Source organism: Moschus berezovskii, chromosome 27 (assembly GCF_049115385.1).
Source record: "Moschus berezovskii isolate FMDL1 chromosome 27, NW_MosBer_1.0, whole genome shotgun sequence".
Lineage (NCBI taxonomy): Eukaryota > Metazoa > Chordata > Mammalia > Artiodactyla > Moschidae > Moschus > Moschus berezovskii.
In genome coordinates, this window is record NC_142486.1 from 21,014,397 (window position 1) to 21,032,321 (window position 17,925).

At 44.3% G+C, this 17,925-nt stretch overlaps 1 protein-coding gene across 1 annotated transcript in view; it reads left to right on the forward strand.

Moving 5' to 3' along the window:
• The first annotated feature begins 4,153 nt into the window (after positions 1–4,153).
• COG7 (component of oligomeric golgi complex 7) overlaps positions 4,154–17,925 on the forward strand; it is an 89,376-nt gene continuing 75,604 nt past the window's right edge. Inside the window, exons 1-4 of the mRNA XM_055409677.2 lie at positions 4,154–4,528; positions 10,127–10,275; positions 10,570–10,686; positions 13,377–13,545. Of these exons, the coding sequence (XP_055265652.2) occupies positions 4,360–4,528; positions 10,127–10,275; positions 10,570–10,686; positions 13,377–13,545 (604 nt within the window). The 5' untranslated portion in view covers positions 4,154–4,359. The remainder of the gene's footprint in view (positions 4,529–10,126; positions 10,276–10,569; positions 10,687–13,376; positions 13,546–17,925) is intronic.

Sequence of the window (17,925 nt, forward strand, 5' to 3'; positions counted from 1 at the left end):
GAAGTAATGAGATGGGATGCCATGATCTTAGATTTTTTAATGTTGAGTTTTAAGCCAACTTTTTCACTCTCCTCTTTCACCCTCATCAAGAGGGTCTTTAGTTTCTCCTTGATTTCTGGAAAAATGAAATTTAAAACTTTAATAAAATTAACAAACTTTAGCCAGACAGACCACCACCAAGGGGAAAAAAAAGACAAATATTGCCAAAGTCAAGAAATAAAAATGGGTAATTACTACCAATTCTACAGAAATTAAAAAGGATTATAAGGGAATGTTATGAATAATTTTTTGCCAACAAATTTCACAGATTAGATGAAATGGACAAATTTGTAGAATTTCTCAACATACCAACTGATTTAAGAAGAAACAGAAAATCTTAATAGAAATATAACAAGTAAAGAAGTTCTTAATAGGTCTATAACAAGTAAAGAATTAATAATTTAAAATCTTCCCACAAAGAAAAGTCCAGGCCCAGATGGCTTCACTTTGAACTCTGTCAGCTATTTAAAAGAAGAGACGTTACAATCTTTACAAACTCAGAAAATGGAGAAGGAAGGATCACATCCCAAATCATTCTATGAGACCAGTGATATCCTTAAACCAAAATTAGACAAAGATCACAAAACGATATTACAGGCCAATTTCCCCCATGAACATAGACATGAAAATCCTCAACAATATATTAGCAAAGCAAATCTGGTAATATATAAAATTGTTATACACCGTGACCAAGTAGAATTCCCCAAGAATGCAAGATTGGTTTACCATCCAAAAAACTACTGCCATATACTTATACATCATATGAATAAAATAAAGGAGAAAACCACACAATTTATAAAAATACAATATTTTAACAATCGAAAAATAGGAATAGAATGAAACTTTGACTTAAAAAAAAGGCAACTATGAAAAACATGCAACTAGTATTGTACTTCATGGTTAAAGACTGGATGCTAAAGACAGATCCTTAAAAGGATGTCTGTTGCCACTTCTATTCAACACTGCACTGAAGATTCTAACCAGAACATTTAGTAGATGGAAAAGAAAGACATCCAACCTGGAGAGGGAAAAGGAAGATTTTTCATTTTTTCATGATTCTGTATGCAGGCAAATCACACACACACACACACATAAAGACAAAAGAAAAGGAAGACTGCTAAATCATGTCTGACTCACGCGACCCCATGGACTGTAGCCTGCCAGGCTCCTCTGTCCATGGGGTTCTTCATGCAAGAATACTGGAGTGGGTTGCCATTTCCTTCTCCAGGGGATCTTCCCGACCCAGGGGTAAAACCTGGGTCTCCTGCGTTGCAGGCAGGAAGAGTTGTATATCTGCATGCAAAAAAAAGGAAAAAAGAACTTAGATCTTTACCTCATATCATACACAAAAAAATGAATTCAAACTGGATCATAGATCTAAATGTAAGAGCTAAAATTTTTAAACTTCTAGAGAAAAATATAGAAGTTTATGATTTCTGGTTGAGTGAAGATTTCTTACATATATCAAAAGTGTAATTCATAAAATAGAAAATGATAATGGAATTTATCAAATTAAAAACTTATGCACCTCAAAAGACATCATTAAGAAAATGAAAAGACAAGCTATACAGATTGAGAAAGAATATTTGCAAACCACACCTCTAATACAGGAATTACATACAGAATACATAAATAGCTTTGCAGTTCAATAATATGAAGGCAGACCTTCCCCAGTGGCTCAGAGGTAAAGAATCTGTCTACAGTGCAGGAGACTCAGGAAGACAGGTTTCAATCCCCTGGTTGGGAAGATCCCTTGGAGGAAGACATGGCAATCCCTCCAGTAGTCTTGCTGGGAAAAGCCCATGGACAGAGGAGCCTGGCAAGCTACTGTCCACTGGGTCACACACAGTCGGACACGACTGAAGCAACTGAGATGCACGCAATATGAAGATAAGCAATGCCAATTGAAAATGTGCAAAAACTTTGAAAAGATACTTCATCAAAGAAGATGTAAGAACCGCTAATAAGCACATGGAAAGGTGTTCAATATTATTAACTGTTGCTGCTGCTGCTAAGTCACTTCAGTCGTGTCCAACTCTGTGTGACCCCATAGATGGAAGCCCACCAGGCTCCCCCGTCCCTGGGATTCTCCCGGCAAGAACACTGGAGTGGGTTGCCATTTCCTTCTCCAATGTGTGAAAGTGAAAAGTGAAAGTGACGTCGCTCAGTCATGTCCGACTCTTAGCGACCCCATGGACTGCAGCCTACCAGGCTCCTCCATCCAAATTAAGGCAACAATGACTTACCACTACATACCAAACAGAACTGGAACCCTCATACATTGACTGTAATGTAAAGTGGTATGGGGGATAAGTTTGGCAGTTTCTTTAAATATTAAACATAAATCTATCTCACCACGTAGCAGTTCCACACCTAGGAGTCTATTCAAAAGAAATGAAAACACGTCCACACAACGACGTGCAGTGAAGGCTCACAGCAGCGTTATTTCTAACAGCCTTATTTAACTGGCTGTGCCAGCTCTTAGTTGTCATATATGGGATCTAGTTCCCTGACCCGGGGTTGAGCCCAGACCCACTGCATTGGGAGCACTAAGTCTTAGCCACTGGACCACCAGGGAAACCCCTCTATTAGCCTTAAACTAGAAACAGCATAAATGTCCCATCTACCGGTGCATAGGTAAACAAAATATATCATATTTCACACAATGAAATACAACTCAGCAACATAAGGGAACAACTTTATGCTTGGGGAAAGAAGCCAGATGTAGAAGACTACATCGCGTATGCTTTCATGTGTCTGAAAGGTAAAATTATAAAGACAGAAAGCAGATCAGTGATTTCCTAGGGCTTGGGGTGGGAGCAGAGATTAAGTGCAAACAAGCAGGAAGGAATTTTCTGGCTGATGGGAATGTTCTTGTGAAGGTAGCACACCTTGTTAAATTTGCTAAAAATTGTTGGTTTGTATATTTGAAGTGAGTGAACTGTATGCCCTGTAAGTTATTAATCAATAAAGCTGTTTTGTTTTTCTTTAAAAAAAAAAACTTCAGCTCCTTGGGGAGGAGCGGGGCATCCGGTAATTACAGGCACCCAAGGCTTCTGAGCATGCCGCGGGACTAGATCAGTTTGCTTCTACCAGGCGAGCACATCACCTTTCCTATTAATGATTTGCGGGTTTAGGTTCTTAGCTAAACAGTCTTCAAGAACTACTGTATGCGCTGAATCGGAGTATGCCTGGTTGAGATCAGATAAATGGCAAAATTAAGCACAGCTGTAACCAAAGGATGCTTTTGTTTGCTTTTTAAACTTTGAATCCTATGACAAAGAAGGCCTTTCCAGATATCTCTTTTCCGAGGTATCACATTGCTTTAATTAAGCTAGAGGAAACAGTACCGAATGGCGAATTCCAGAGCTTTGTGTCTCAGGCCACGGACAGGAGGCCAGCGTGGCTAGAACAGCGAGACAGGATGAAGCGTGGTGGGCAGAGACCAGGTCATGTACACTCGTCTGCCCGCTTTGGGAAGGCACAGCTGCTGCTGCTGCTGCTGCTGCTGCTGCTGCTGCTAAGTCGCGTCAGTCGTGTCCGACTCCGTGCGACCCCATAGACGGCAGCCCACCAGGCTCCGCCATCCCTGGGATTCTCCAGGCAAGAACACTGGAGAGGGTTGCCATTTCCTTCTCCAATGCATGAAAGTGAGAAGTGAAAGTGAAGTCGCTCAGTCGTGTCCGACTCTTAGCGACCCCATGGACTGCAGCCCACCAGGCTCCTCTTTCCATGGGATTCTCCAGGCAAGACTACTGGAGTGGGGTGCCACTGCCTAAAGGACGGTAAAGAGTTCAGGTTTCAGTAGCAGGCGTGCCCGAGTTCAAATCCCACTTCGCGACATTCTAGCTACGTGATACTGAACAACTTGCTTAACTGCCTCAGTTCTTCCACTTTAAGTTGGGGGAGAACAACAGTACTGAAAGGATTGTGAGGACTAAGTGTGCTAACAAAAGTAAGGGCTTTAGAGTAAGCACGTATTTAAGAGCCCAGCCGGCATTTAAATTAGCAGAGGAAGAGGGACGCTCCTCCTGTTGGACGCTCGCAGCCCGCCGCGTTTCCCGGAACGCCTGCAGTCACTATAGTAACGGCCACCTACTTCCGGAAGAAGTACGGCGCGCGGCGAGGGTCAATCCCGGTCGTACACATCAAAGCACTGACCCAGGGGCTGTGGAGGGGTCGGTCTCCGGCGCCGTCGATCCCAGCCCGCTGCTACCCAGGCTGCCGCGGGTGCTCTCGCGGGGCCGCCCGCTTCTGCAGCCGAGTGGCCGCCCGGAGCCAGGTCTTCAGGCTTGGACGCCCAGCCGCGACGGTGCAGCCATGGACTTCTCCAAGTTCCTGGCGGAAGACTTCGACGTGAAGGAGTGGATCAACGCGGCCTTCAGGGCTGGCCCCAAGGAGGCGGCGGCCGGGAAGGCGGACAGCCACGCAGCCACCCTGGTGATGAAGCTGCAGCTGTTCATCCAAGAGGTGAACCACGCCGTGGAGGGTGAGCGGCCGGGCAGAGCTCCCAGGCGGGCCCGGGATCCGCGCGGGTGCACGTAGTGGGCAGTAAATGTCAGCGCCTCGCGTGGAGAGCGAGCGAGCCCGGGTCCGGTTCCCGCGCAGTCCTCGTGGGGACACCCAGGCCTCAGCCAGCTGCTCGTCTCTCGGCAACACTTGCAGATTTGGGACCTTGCTTTCCACTTCCGGCAGTGCTGTCAAGTTACCTTTTAAAACTTACTGGAGTAAATATTAAGAATATGAAATAACTAGTCAACTGATTCTTACATTTGGCAAAAAGCATATAGAAGATGTATAGGGAAGGCAAATCGGGAAGACATTGTTTTAATGGATTTTTTTTTAAAAATTATCTTGTTACCTGTAGTTGATATACAATGTTGTGTTAATTTCTATTGTACAGTAAAAGGATTCAGTTATATGTGTTATATATATGTATTCAGTAAGCTGAAACTCCAATCCTTTGGCCACCTGATGCGAAGAGCTGCCTCATTTGAAAACACCCTGATTCTGGGAAGGATTGGGGGCGGGAGGAGAAGGAGGAGGGAGGAGAAGGAGGCGACAGAATGAGATGGCTGGATGGCATCACCGACTCGATGGACATGAGTTAGAGTGAACTCCAGGAGTTGGTGATGGACAGGGAGGCCTGGCGCGCTGCTTCCATGGGGTTGCAAAGAGTTGGACACGACTGAACTGACTGACTGTATATACTTACATATATACATTCTTTAACACATTCTTTTCCATTATGGTTTGTCACAGCATATTGAATATAGATCATTTCCTGTGCTGAACAAGTAGTAGGAACTTGTTTATCCATTCTATATATAGTAGTTCGTGTCTGCTAACTTCAGACTCCCACTCCATCCTTCCCCCACACCCCTCTTACAGTGGATCTCTATGTCAATGAGGAAGAGGGCTGTCCTGATTGGAGACTTTTTTTTTCTTCCATTTTTGGCTGTGCAGGTCTTTGTTGCTGCATTCGGACTTTCTCTAGTTGTAGAGAGTGGAGGGTGCTCTCTAGTTGCTGTTTGTGGTCTCATTGCGGTGTTTCTCTTGCTTTAGAGCACAGGATCTAGGGTTCATGGGCTCAGCACTTGTGAATATGAGCTTAGTTGCTCTGCAGCATATGGGGATTTTCCTGGACCAGGGATTGAACCAGTGTCCTGTGCATTGGCAGGCGAATTCTTAACCACTGGACCACCAGGGAAGTCCTAATGGGAGACTTTAAAGTATCGAATTAACTAACCAGAATAGTGAATTATTTTAAAAAATACACACCAGAGTTAATAATAATTTCATGTGTCTACTGTGCACCTATCAAGAAATGAGCACCAGGGGTGAAAAGTTTATCTTTCAGGAGTTTGCTGCCTTGTGGGGAAGACACGTGCACAATTTAATTACAGTGACAGGTAGATTTACTGAGAACAGAACTGGAAGTTGACAGCTAGGTGAAGGCAGCAGTTGTCTCTTGTCTGGGAGGTTCATAAAGGGCTTTCCCTGTGTTAGGCCTTGAATGAAGGCTTCACAGGGCAAAGATGAGGAAGACATTGTGCTTAGTCTCTCAGTTGTGTCTGACTCTTTGTGAGCCCATGGACTGTTACTGCCCACCCAGGCTCCTCTGTCCATGGGATTCTCCAGGCAAGAATACTGGAGTGGGTTGCCATTCCCTTCTCCAGAGGATCTTCCTGACCCAGGGATCAAAGCCAGGTCTGCAATGCAAGCAGATTCTTTAGTGTATGAACTGCAGGGAAGTTTGGGGAGGATTTTAATAATGATGTGATGGCAAATGTCTGAGTCCTTGGTATACGTCAGGCACTGTTTTAAGGGCTTTGTATGTACTTTTGTAAAAAGAGCTACTTAATACTTAGTAATCCGTGGTCTTTTTAAAGCAAATTATTTTAATTACTTTATTTGGCTGCACCAGGTGTTTAGCTGTGGCATGAGGGGTCTTCAGTCTTCATTAGGGCCTGTGGGATCTTTCGTTGTGGCATTCAAACTTTTTGTTGCAGCATGCAGGATCTAGTCACCCGACCAGGGATTGAACCTGGGCCTTCTGCAGTGGGACCACAGAGTCTTAGCAACTGAACCACCAAGGTATTCCCTTGGATAGCCTTACGCTATCATAGACACAGCATAAATGTCTATCAGCTGCTGAGTGGATAAATAAAATATGGAATACAACTCAGCAACATAAGGGAACAAGCTTTATCCTTGGTGAAAGAAGCGAGATCCAGAAGACTATATAGTACATGATTTCATGTGTCTGAAATGTCCAGAAAAGTTATATTTTTAGAGACAGAAAGCAGATTAGTGGTTTCCCAGGGCTTGGGGTGGAAGCAGAGATTAAGTGCAAAGTGGAAGGAAGGAATTTTTTGGCTGGTGTCAAAGTTCTGTGGAGATAACACAGCTTGTTAGATTTGCTAAAAATCATTGAGTTGTATATTTGAAGTGAGTGAATTGTATGCCAGGTAAGTTATTCATCAGTAAAGCTGTTTTTAAAAAGCTTCAGCTTGTTGGGGAGGAGAGGGACTTACAGAGGCTCCCAGACTTAATGTCCTACAGTTCTTGGGACAGCCCTGTGCAACGAAGAAGTGTTCCGGAGAAAATGTTAATAGTGCCGCCCCCTCCCCCAGCATGATTATCTTATTTAAACATGGCAGTAATCCTTAGAGGTAGGCACAGTTATTATTCCCACTTTGTAGTTGTAGAAACTGCAGCTAAAGGTAGTAACTTGCCCAGCATCGTGTTGCTAATAATTGGGGAGACTGGATTTGAACCCAAGCGACTGGGTTCCAGATCCCAGGCTTTTATCCATAATACTTTACTACCTCTCTGGTATTAAAGGGAGAGGGAACACTTGCAGAGGCAGGTGGCTATAAAGAGACCTACCCAGTCCAGAGGAAAGTGAGAAGTTCAAATAGAGCTTCATCAATAACATCAATAAATATTAGTCCTTATTATTATTATTATTGGAGGATTACACTTCCATGAGGGGGAATTTCCGCTGGAAATAAGGTGGAAAAGTAGATTAGGATCAGACTAAATCTTTCTGGCCATCCTAAAGGTTTGATTTTCATCCTATAGGCGAGGGGTCCCCAACCCCTGGGAACTGTTAGGAACCGGGCCACAGGAGGTGAGCGGTGGGCAAGGGAGGCAAGTTTCATCTGTAATTTACAGCCACTTCCCATTGCTCACTTTTATAGAAAGCTCCACTTCCTGATCAAGGAACTCAATAAATTCAGTGCTCTTGAATCATCCCGAAACCATCCCCTGCCCTGCTCCTTTCCAGCTTCCCAGGTCCTTGGAAATTTTGGTCCCTGGTGCCAAAAAGGCTGGGGACTGCTTCTGTAGGTAGTGAGAAGCCATAGAAGGTTTAAAGCTTTATTTTTAGGAATGATGAGACAAGGTCCCAAGTCTGTGGTGAGAAGAAGTGATTGCAGAGGCTGAAACTGGAGTTGCTGAGGATCCCTAATAGGGAGGATTGATTCATTATTCATTCAGTCAGCAAATATTTTTTGGGCACAAACTCTGTTCTTCAGGGTCCAGAGATGCAGTGTTAAACAAAATCCACTCTTAGGTTGGAAACGTTGGCAGGGGCCAGATCATGCAGGGATTTTACTGTCACATTAAAGAGTCTGGATCTGATTTAAAATGTGTGTAGTGGGAAGGTACCAGAGGATTTTTTAGCAGGACAATGAGATGATTTAAGTCGCCATTCAGGAGACCATTGCTCTAGTCCAGAAGAGAGGTGACCGTGGCTTCACTTGGGTTTCTGGCAGTAGAGATGGGGAGAGACAGGTAGCTTTAAGGTATTTTCAGGAGAAAGGGGAGAACTTGCTGGTGGATTGGAATGAGAGATAAGGGGTGAAAATCAAGAATGATGGCAGATCCTTGTTCTTAGCAACCGTGAATGGAGGTGCCAAACGTGCCGCAACGCTGCAGGAATTTGTAGTGAAATTCCAAACAGCCATTGCTTAGATTCTGCAGTGAGCAGTGGCTAGTCTTGCTTTATTTGCAAATCTGTCCATCCCTCTATCCATCCATCCATCTTATTTTTTGATGTATTTAAAAATAAATTGCAGATATTAGTACACTTCGCCCTTTAAACATTTCATTTAGAACCCTAAACATTATAGAGTTCAGTTCTTGTTTACAGCTCTTTTTTTTTTCCCTCAGCTCTTTTTTTTTTTCCCTAGATAAAATTTGTGGAAGGTGGAATGGAGAGACGTTATCTGATCTGTTTGATGGGTTTTGGCAGGTGTATACAGCTAATGTAACTCACCCCCCGTCAAGACGTAGAAGGCTACCATTACCTTAGGTGGTCCCCCAGTCCCCCCTCCGATGGAGATTTGGCCCTTACCCTTCCAGAGGCATCCATGGGAGGTGACAGTTTTAAAACAGATTCTAGAAAGAACTAAATTTGGGGGTGCTGTGGAGAGGGGGGCGGGAAAGAAGTTCACAGGGAACCAACCAGACCTGAAGAGTGACTCTGAGATTTAGCAGGCAAGGGGCCGGGCCAGGGCCGTAACAGCCTGTTAAAAATCAGGAAGCCTCTGTGCTTCGAAGAAATCTTTGTGTGTTATGCCTTTGTTTTGTTAGTCATAAAACTTTACTTAAGGTCGGTGCTGGAGACAGAATGCTGTTTTATGGCAGAGCGGGGTGAACAGGTTCTTGAAGTGTGTTTTCGATGTTAAAGTTCCTTTCAGTGTACCGGTATCAGGAGCAGAAGGCTCTGGACTTCTTTGGTTGATTCCCCGGTGAATTGCTCTTTAAAGGACTAAAGGATTATGTCTTTTCCAGATAAAACATCCTGATCTGTGAGGATTTTCAGATTTTACTCTACACTTGGGATGTCTGAAAAAAAAAAAAAAGAAATACAGGTTCCTTGATCTCCTACCAGGATTCCGAAATAAGAATCTCTGGCAGGTGACCCGGAGACCTGCATTTTAACTGCATTCCAGCTGATACCAGTAGTCTGTGGACTGCATTTTGAAAAGACCACAGAAGCAGATGTTGGGTCCAGACACACCTTGGCTTCAGCTCTGTGAAATCTTGAGCAAGTTACTTAACCTCTCTGAGCATTAGTTTTCTTTTCTGTAAGAGGCAGCTGCTAATGACTGCTGTGTATGTTAAGTGATGTATGGAAAGCTTGGGGTGCAGAGCTGGCATTCACCAGTGTCAGATTCCTCCCTTCTCCTTCCTGGAAAAGGGAGTTGCATGTGGTTCCCTGCCTGTCCAGTGGTTAGGACTCTTTGCTTTCACTACCAGGGGGGCCTGGGTTCATTGGGGAACTAAGATCCTGCAAGCAGCGTGGCGCAACCAAAAAAAAAAAGTTGTTGCACTTTAACTCAGTAGTGGTGGGTCAGGTTGCTGGTTTATCAGGGCTTTCACCATCATCCTGGGGAAGACAGGGTCCCAGCAGAGGCCAGCTCCACCCCTGCCCCCACCCGCCCAACACAGGCTCAGAAAACTGTGTGGTTCATAGAGCCGTAGGGAAGATTTGCTTCCTGTTGTCTGATTTATTCGTATTGTTCACTGGTGAGTGGTCTGGTGTTCACCTTTGGTTCTTGGGTTCTCGCTGCAGAAACAAGTCACCAGGCCCTCCAGAACATGCCCAAAGTGCTCCGTGATGTCGAAGCCCTTAAACAGGAGGCGTCTTTTCTGAAAGAACAAATGATTCTCGTCAAGGAGGACATTAAAAAGTTCGAACAGGACACGTCTCAGTCAATGCAGGTATTCTGGTTCCTAATTGTTGACTCTTGTTTTTGGAAGATGTTTACCTTCCCAGCGGGAGGCCACCCCACAGAATTCTGCCAAACACTCAAACTACTCTTTCGTTTAGTACTTTTAGCTCATTCATCTCTTCAGCATCACTGAACGTTTAGCCACGTGGTCGGTGTTGTGCGGGGTACAGAGTTCCCTAAGGCAGGACCATATGATGGTTCTTAGGTTTCAAGTTGCTTGGGGAGGGCAGAGAAAACAGAACTGCCGCTTCCTCAGTGTCTGAGACCCTCATTTCCCTTCTAGGTGTTGGTAGAAATCGACCAGGTCAAGTCCAGAATGCAGCTTGCCGCAGAGTCTCTTCAGGAAGCCGACAAATGGAGCACGTTGAGTGCTGATATCGAGGAGACGTTTAAGACTCAGGTAGGTTTCTTTTTTGGGGATGCTGTATTGTGTTGTTGTTGTTAGGCTTCCCTGGTGGCTCAGATGGTAAAGAATCCGCCTGCCAAGCAGGAGACCTGGGTTCGATCCCTGGGTCGGGAAGATTCCTTAGAGAAGGGAATGGCTACCCACTCCAGTATTCTAGCCTGGAGAATTCCGAGGACAGAGGAGCTTGGCGGGTTCATGAGGTTGCAAAGAGTCAGACAGGACTTAGCAATTGAACAGCAGCAACAAAACTAAAAGTTACATGTTGTTTTTTCTCTTCCCTGCTGTCTTGATATTCAGAACTCACTGCCCACAAGACCCAAAGCATCTAGCTGAACTCTCCCAGGCTCTTAAAACACAGAATTTACTGTTTCTGGCCAAAGCCACTCTCCATGTAATCCAGTGCCCCCTCTCTGGTGAATGCGTCCTTTTCCAGGCAGGCTTACCTGCCTGGGAACCTCAGCGGCCCTTCACTGCCTCCGTCTCCCCGCCCCTTCCCTCTTTCTCTTCTGTCGCCTGTTCTTTCTGTCCCTCTGCCGCCCCCTGGTCTGGCTTTGTAGTCATTTTGCTCCTAGACCGTTTCAGCAACCGTCCACTCGCCGCCTTGCCATCAAGGCCCTCCCCGGTCCCAGGTTATCCCCCCACGTGTCCAGGGCATCTTCTAAAGCACAGATTGGCATGTGGCATTTCCCTGTCCCTCACACCCCCAACCCACCCCCATCTTAACCTCTACCAACTTCCCATTTTCCGTCTGATAAATTCTACGCCCCCTACAAGCCACAACCTGTCCTTCCCCATGGGGCTCTGGGCAGCCTGTGTTTACAGCTCTTCATCCAGCCATTCCCTCTGTGTGATTTCAGCCTCTGTCTGCTCCAGACTGAACACCCAGTCCCTTTTCACGCCTGTTCTCTGTTCCCTGCCTGAGCTGTCCCCCCTCTAATTTTCTTTATAGGACGGTAGCTTCCGCTTGTCCCTCGAGGCAGTTAAGTGCCACCTCCTTTTACAGCTCTCCTTGCTGGCTCCTGGCCTCTCCAATGAGTGGAACTCATGGCCCCCTCCCCTGTGCTCCTGTGGCCCTCGAGCCAACCTCTTTTTATCTAGTGGCCACCCCACACATGATGTGGGGTCTTAGTTCCCTGACCAGGGGTCAGACCCGCACCCCCTGTATTGGGAGTGTGGAGTCTTAACCACAGGTCCACGAGGGAAGCCCATGAGCCATTTTCTTAAAGTGTCTCATAATCTTTCTCCCCCAAGTCATTCACTGAGCATTCAGGGCTTGCACTGTGACCTTCCTCGTCTTTTTGTCTCAACCATCTTTGAGATGGTGTCTGAGGCATCGTGGGCACCTGTCAAACACTGCAGTGAAATACGTTTCCTTACGCTCTTCATTCTTCTTTTAAATAGCGTTTCAGTTCGGTTCAGTTCAGTCGCTCAGTCTTGTCCAACTCTTTGCAACCCGGTTTCTATTTATAAACATAACTTATGTGTGTCTTACAACATGTGGAAAATTGAGAAAAATGCAAGGAAGAAAACAGAATGATCCTATTCCTGTGCCCTGATAGTATTTTTTTTTTAATGTCTGTTAGGTATTTTTCTAGGTGTTTGTAAAAATTTATAGTTTTGTATTATCTTAGATGGATACATATATTATAGGTATATGTTGGGTTAGCCAGAAAGCTCATTTGGGTTTCCCATAAGATATTATGGGGTATTATTGGGATATTATGGAATAACCCAAGTGCACTTTTCGGCCAACCCAGTGTATACATGTCTCTGTATATTCTAGTATTTGTGTGTCCTTTTTGTTATTTATTTCACCTACTGATAAGTTGTAGATATTTTGCTGTGTAATTAATACTTTTCAAAACGTGATTTTTAAAAACACTTAAATTTACTTACTGTTGGCTGTGCTGGGTCTTTGTTGCTGCTTGGACTTTTCTCTGGTTGCGATGGGCAGCGGCTCCTCTCTAGTTGTGGTAAGTGGGCTTCTCATTGCAGTGGCCTCTCTTGTTGCAGAGCACAGGCTCCGGGGTGTTCATGCTTCAGGAGTTGTGCCTCTTGGGCTCTAGAGCCCTGGCTCAGTAGTTGTGGCGCCTGGGCTTAGCTGCTCTATGGCATGTGGGATCCTCCCAGACCAGAAATCGAACCCTTGTCTCCTGCATTGGCAGATGGATTCTTTACCACTGAGCGAGCAGGGAAGCCCCCAAACACGATTCTTAATGACTGTACAATATTTCTCATGCCATTATGAGTGTCATAATCTATATTTGTTATTATGGAAGATTTAGGTTCCTTCTGGGTCTTTGTTATTATAACACTAAAATCACATTAACCAATTTTAATGCAGTAATATTTCTGTGTCCCTCTGATTTTTTCTTTAGATTTCTAGAACAGAAAATACCAAGTTCTAAGGTTGTGAATATTTTTAAGGCTCTTGATGCATATTGCTAATTTTCCCCCCAGAAAAAATATAAATTTAGACAAACTTTTTCTTTGCACCCTTCCCAAAAATAGCTGTTATAATTTTTCAGAAGTTTTTCCAGTTTCTTAGGAGGAAAATGGCACTTCCTTGTTTTAATTTGCTTTTATTTAAAGACTAGTAATACTGAATATGAAGTGTTTATGAGCCATGTTCTCTTAATTGGAGTGTCTTAACATAAATATCCTCTCTTCTGGTCTTCTTATAGGACATAGCTGTGATTTCAGCCAAGCTCACAGGTATGCAGAACAGCCTAATGATGCTCGTTGATACACCAGACTACTCAGAAAAATGTGTGCACTTGGAGGCGTTGAAGAACCGGCTGGAGGCCTTGGCCAGCCCCCAGATTGTAGCAGCATTCACATCTCAGTCTATAGGTGAGTGTTGGCTGCTTCCCACCTCTCCGTACACCTCTTTAAACAGATAAGGCTTTCCACAGCTTCAGTCTTGAGAATGCCTTAATTTCGATTAAATTATGTAGATTGGAAGTCAGTCTGTAACTTTACGGTGGTTGCCTTTTCTTACTATATGAAGTTTTTCAAAATACAGACGGGTTGTAGTAACCCACCAGTGAACATGTGTTCGAGATCCTAGCATTAGCATTTGCCACATTTGCTTTATCACGTATCTGTCCACCTACCCACCTCTCTCCATCCATCTTATTTTTATCATGCAAGTCAAAGTAAGTTGCAGACATCAGTACACGTCACTGCTAAACACTTCAGCTTTCATATCAATAGCTGGAGTTCAGTGTTAGTTTAGGATCCTTTCTTTTCTTGAGGTAAAGTGTACATTTAGTGTTAGTCGCTCAGTCATGTCTGACTCCTTGTGACCCCATGGTCTGTACCCCACCAGGCTCCTCTGTCCATGGAGTTCTCCACGCAAGAATACTGGAGTGAGTAGCCATTCCCTTCTCCAGGGGACCTTCCTGACCCAGGGATCGAACCTGGGTCTCTTACATTGCAGGTGGATTCCTTACCACCTGAGCCACCAGGGAGACCATTTAGAAACACGTACAAATCTTAAGCCATTTTCTAAAAATGTACAGATGTTGAGTTTTGAGCCTCATCAAGACCATTATAATGCTGTTATTTTTCCAATGATTTTTTTCAGCACATAAGTTTACCCAGCTCTCCCTCTCCATTTCATCCGCAAAACTGTTGGTTAAGTGAGAAGCAGCAGCAGCAGCAAAGCTGCTTTCTTAACCTTGATGTTGTTCAGTCTCCCAGTTTGCGATCCCATGGACCACAGTGCGCCAGGCCTCCCTGTCCCTCACCATCTCCTGGAGCTTGCCCAAGTTCATGTTCACTGCATCGGTGATGCTGTCCAGCCATCTCATCCTCTGATGTCCTCTTCTGCCCTTGAGCTTTCCCAGCTCAGGGACTTTTCCCATGAGCCGTCTGTTCTCACCAGATGACCAAAATACTGGAGCTTCACCTTCAGCATTAGTCCTTCCAGTGAATATTCGGGGTTGATCTCCCTCAGGATTGACTGGTTTGACCTCCTTGCTGTCCAAGGGATTTTCAGGATTCTTCTCCAGCACCACCAGTTCAAAGGCATCAGTTCTTTGGTGTTCTGCCTTCTTTACAGTCCAGCTCTTATAACTGTACATGATCACTGGGAAGGCCATAGCTTTGACTGTATGACCTTTGTTGGCAAAGTAATGTCTCTGCTTTTCAACACACCCTCTAGGTTTGTCATAGCTTTCCTGCCAAGAAGCAGTTGTCTTCTGATTTCATGGCTAAAGTCGAGGAAATCTGTTACTACTCCCACCTTTTCCTCTTCTATTTGCCATGTAGTAAGGTTGAGGGTGGGAGGAGAAGGGGACGACAGAGAATGAGATGGCTGGATGGCATCACCGACTCTGTGGACATGAGTTTGAGTGAACTCCGGGAGTTGGTGATGGACAGGGAGGCCTGGAGTGCTGTGATTCATGGAGTCGCAGAGAGTCGGACACGACTGAGCGACTGAACTGAACTGAACTGAACTGAATGGGATTGGATGCCATGATCTTAATTTTTTTAATATTTAGTCTTAAGCTGGCTCTTTCACTGTCTTTCTATACCCTCATCAAGAGGTTCTTTAGTTTCCTCTTCGCTTTCTGCCATTATAGTAGTATCATCTGCATGTCTGAAGTTGTTGATGTTTCTCCTGCCTGTCCTGATTCCAGCTTTGTAACTCATCCAGCTGGACATTTCTCTAAATAAACAGGGTGACAGCATACAGCCCTGTCATACTCCTTTCTCAATCTTGAACCAATCTGTTGTTCCATACAGGGTTCTGCTGTTCTTACCTGAGCATCTATTTATTGATATATTGTCAGAATGTAGTTTGTATCCACTGCCCTGCTTCCTGCACTCTTGGTCATACATCACGCAAGTGCTTCTGCTCTGGGGTTAATGTTCTCCTAAACCTGTTCTTTTGAAGGTCACTAACAACCATGTCATCACCAAACCTGAAAGCCTAATACCATTTTATACTTTTCTGTTTCTCATTGTCAACAACACTTAACAACGTTTTCTACTCCCTCCTGCTCTGAAAATGCTTTCTTCTTTTGACTTCTGAGATGTAGCACCAGTTTTATGTATGTGAAGTCTCTCAGTCGTGTCCGACTCTTTGTGACCCCATGGACTGTAGCTTGCCAGGCTCCTCCATCTATGGGATTTTCCAGGCAAGAATACTGGAGTGGGTTGCCATTTCCTTCTCCAGGGTATCTTCCCCACCTAGGGATCAAACTGGTCTCCCACACTGCAGGCAGACTCTTTACCATCTGAGCCACCAGGGAAGTTTTATGTATATGATGGTACATTTTCAATGATGAAATGAAACCGTAAAAAGTTCTGATATGTTTTTTCTGTTTGTTTTTTTTTTAAGATTGATTTATTTATTTTTGGCTGCACTGGGTCATCATTGCTGTGTGTGGGCATTCTCAAGTTGTGGTGAGTGGGGTCTACCCTTCACTGCACTGTGCAGGCTTCTCATTGCGGTGGCTTCTCTTGTTGCAAACACAGGCTCTGGGCACTCAGGCTCAGTAATTGTGGCATATGGACTTAGTTGCCCAGTGGCATGTGGAATCTTTCTGGAACAGGGATTGAACAAGTGTCCCCTGCATTGACAGGTGAATTCTTAACTACTGGACCACCGGGAAAGTTCAAAATGCGCTCTCTTTTAAAAATACATTTTTTAAAATTTCAAATTTAAATCCAAGGTCATGAAGCTTTCCTCCTATATATATTTTTTTTCTAAGAGTTTTAGTTTTAGCTCTTACATTTAGGTCTTTGATACATTATAAGTTAATTTTTATATATGGTACAAGGTAAGCGTTCAGTCTCTTTCTTTTGCATGTGGACATCCTGTTTTCTGAGCGTCAGAATCATTGTTTCTGAGTGTAGTTGTTAAAAGGACTCTCCTTTCCCCCAGGGAATGATCATGACATCTTTGTTGAAAATCTTTTGACCGTGTGTGTGAAGGTTTATTTCTGGGCTCTCTATTCTCTATATGTACAGAGGCATGTCTTTTTCCTTCTACCAGTACCACGTTGTTTTCATTATTGTAGCTTTGTGGTAACTTTTGAAATCATGAATTGTGAACCCACCAATGTTGTCCTTCTTTTTCAAGATTGTTTTGGCTTTTTGGAGGTCCCTTGAAATTCCATATGAATTTTAGGGTGGATTTTTCTGTTTTCCCAGAGAACACCTTTGAACACCATTTTGGAAGGGATAGCTTTGAACCTGTAGGTGATTTGGGTAGTATTATCATCTTTAAAAAATTTTTAATTTATTTTTTAATTGGTGGAAAATTGCTTTACAATTTTGTGTTGGTTTCTGCCGTACAACAACACGAATCAGTCATAATTTTATATATATATATTTTATATATCAGTTCAGTTCAGTCTCTCAGTCGTGTCTGACTCCTTGCGACCCCATGAATCGCAACACGCCAGGCCTCCCTGTTCATCACCAACTCCCGGAGTTCACTCAAACTCATGTCCATCGAGTCGGTGATGCCATTCAGTCATCTCATCCTCTGTCGTCCCCTTCTCCTCCTGCCCCCATCCCTCCCAGCATCAGGGCTTTTTCCAATGAGTCAACTCTTCGCATGAGGTGGCCGAAGTATTGGAGTTTCAGCTTTAGCATCAGTCCTTCCAATGAATACCCAGGACTGATCTCCTTTAGGATGGACTGGTTGGATCTCCTGGCTGTCCAAGGGACTCTCAAGCGTCTTCTTCAACACCACAGTTCAAAAGCATCAATTCTTCGTCGCTCAGCTTTCTTCACAGTCCAACTCTCACATCCATACATGACCACTGGAAAAACCATAGCCTTGACTAGACGGACCTTTGTTGGCAAAGAAATGTCTCTCTCTATATCTCCCTCCCTCCCCTCCCCCCATCCTGCCCCTCTTGGTCATCACAGAGCACTAGGCTGGGCTTCCTGTGTTATTTAGCAGCTTCCCACTAACTGTTTTACACATGAGAGTATATATGTGTCAATGCTTCTTTCTCAATGTGTCTCACCCTCACCTTCTCCCGTTGGAAATCTTCTAATTCATGAGTGCAGTATGCCTTTTCATTTATTTATATCTTTCAAAATTTCTTTCAGTGGTGTGTTTTGACTTTCAGTGTACAAGATTGTTCACTGTTACTGTATAGAAATGCAGGTGAGTTTCGGTGTGTTGATTTTGTATCCTGCTGCATTAACTTAGTAGTTCTAACAGTTTTTTTTGTGTGTGTGTGGAATCTTTAGCACTTTCTATAT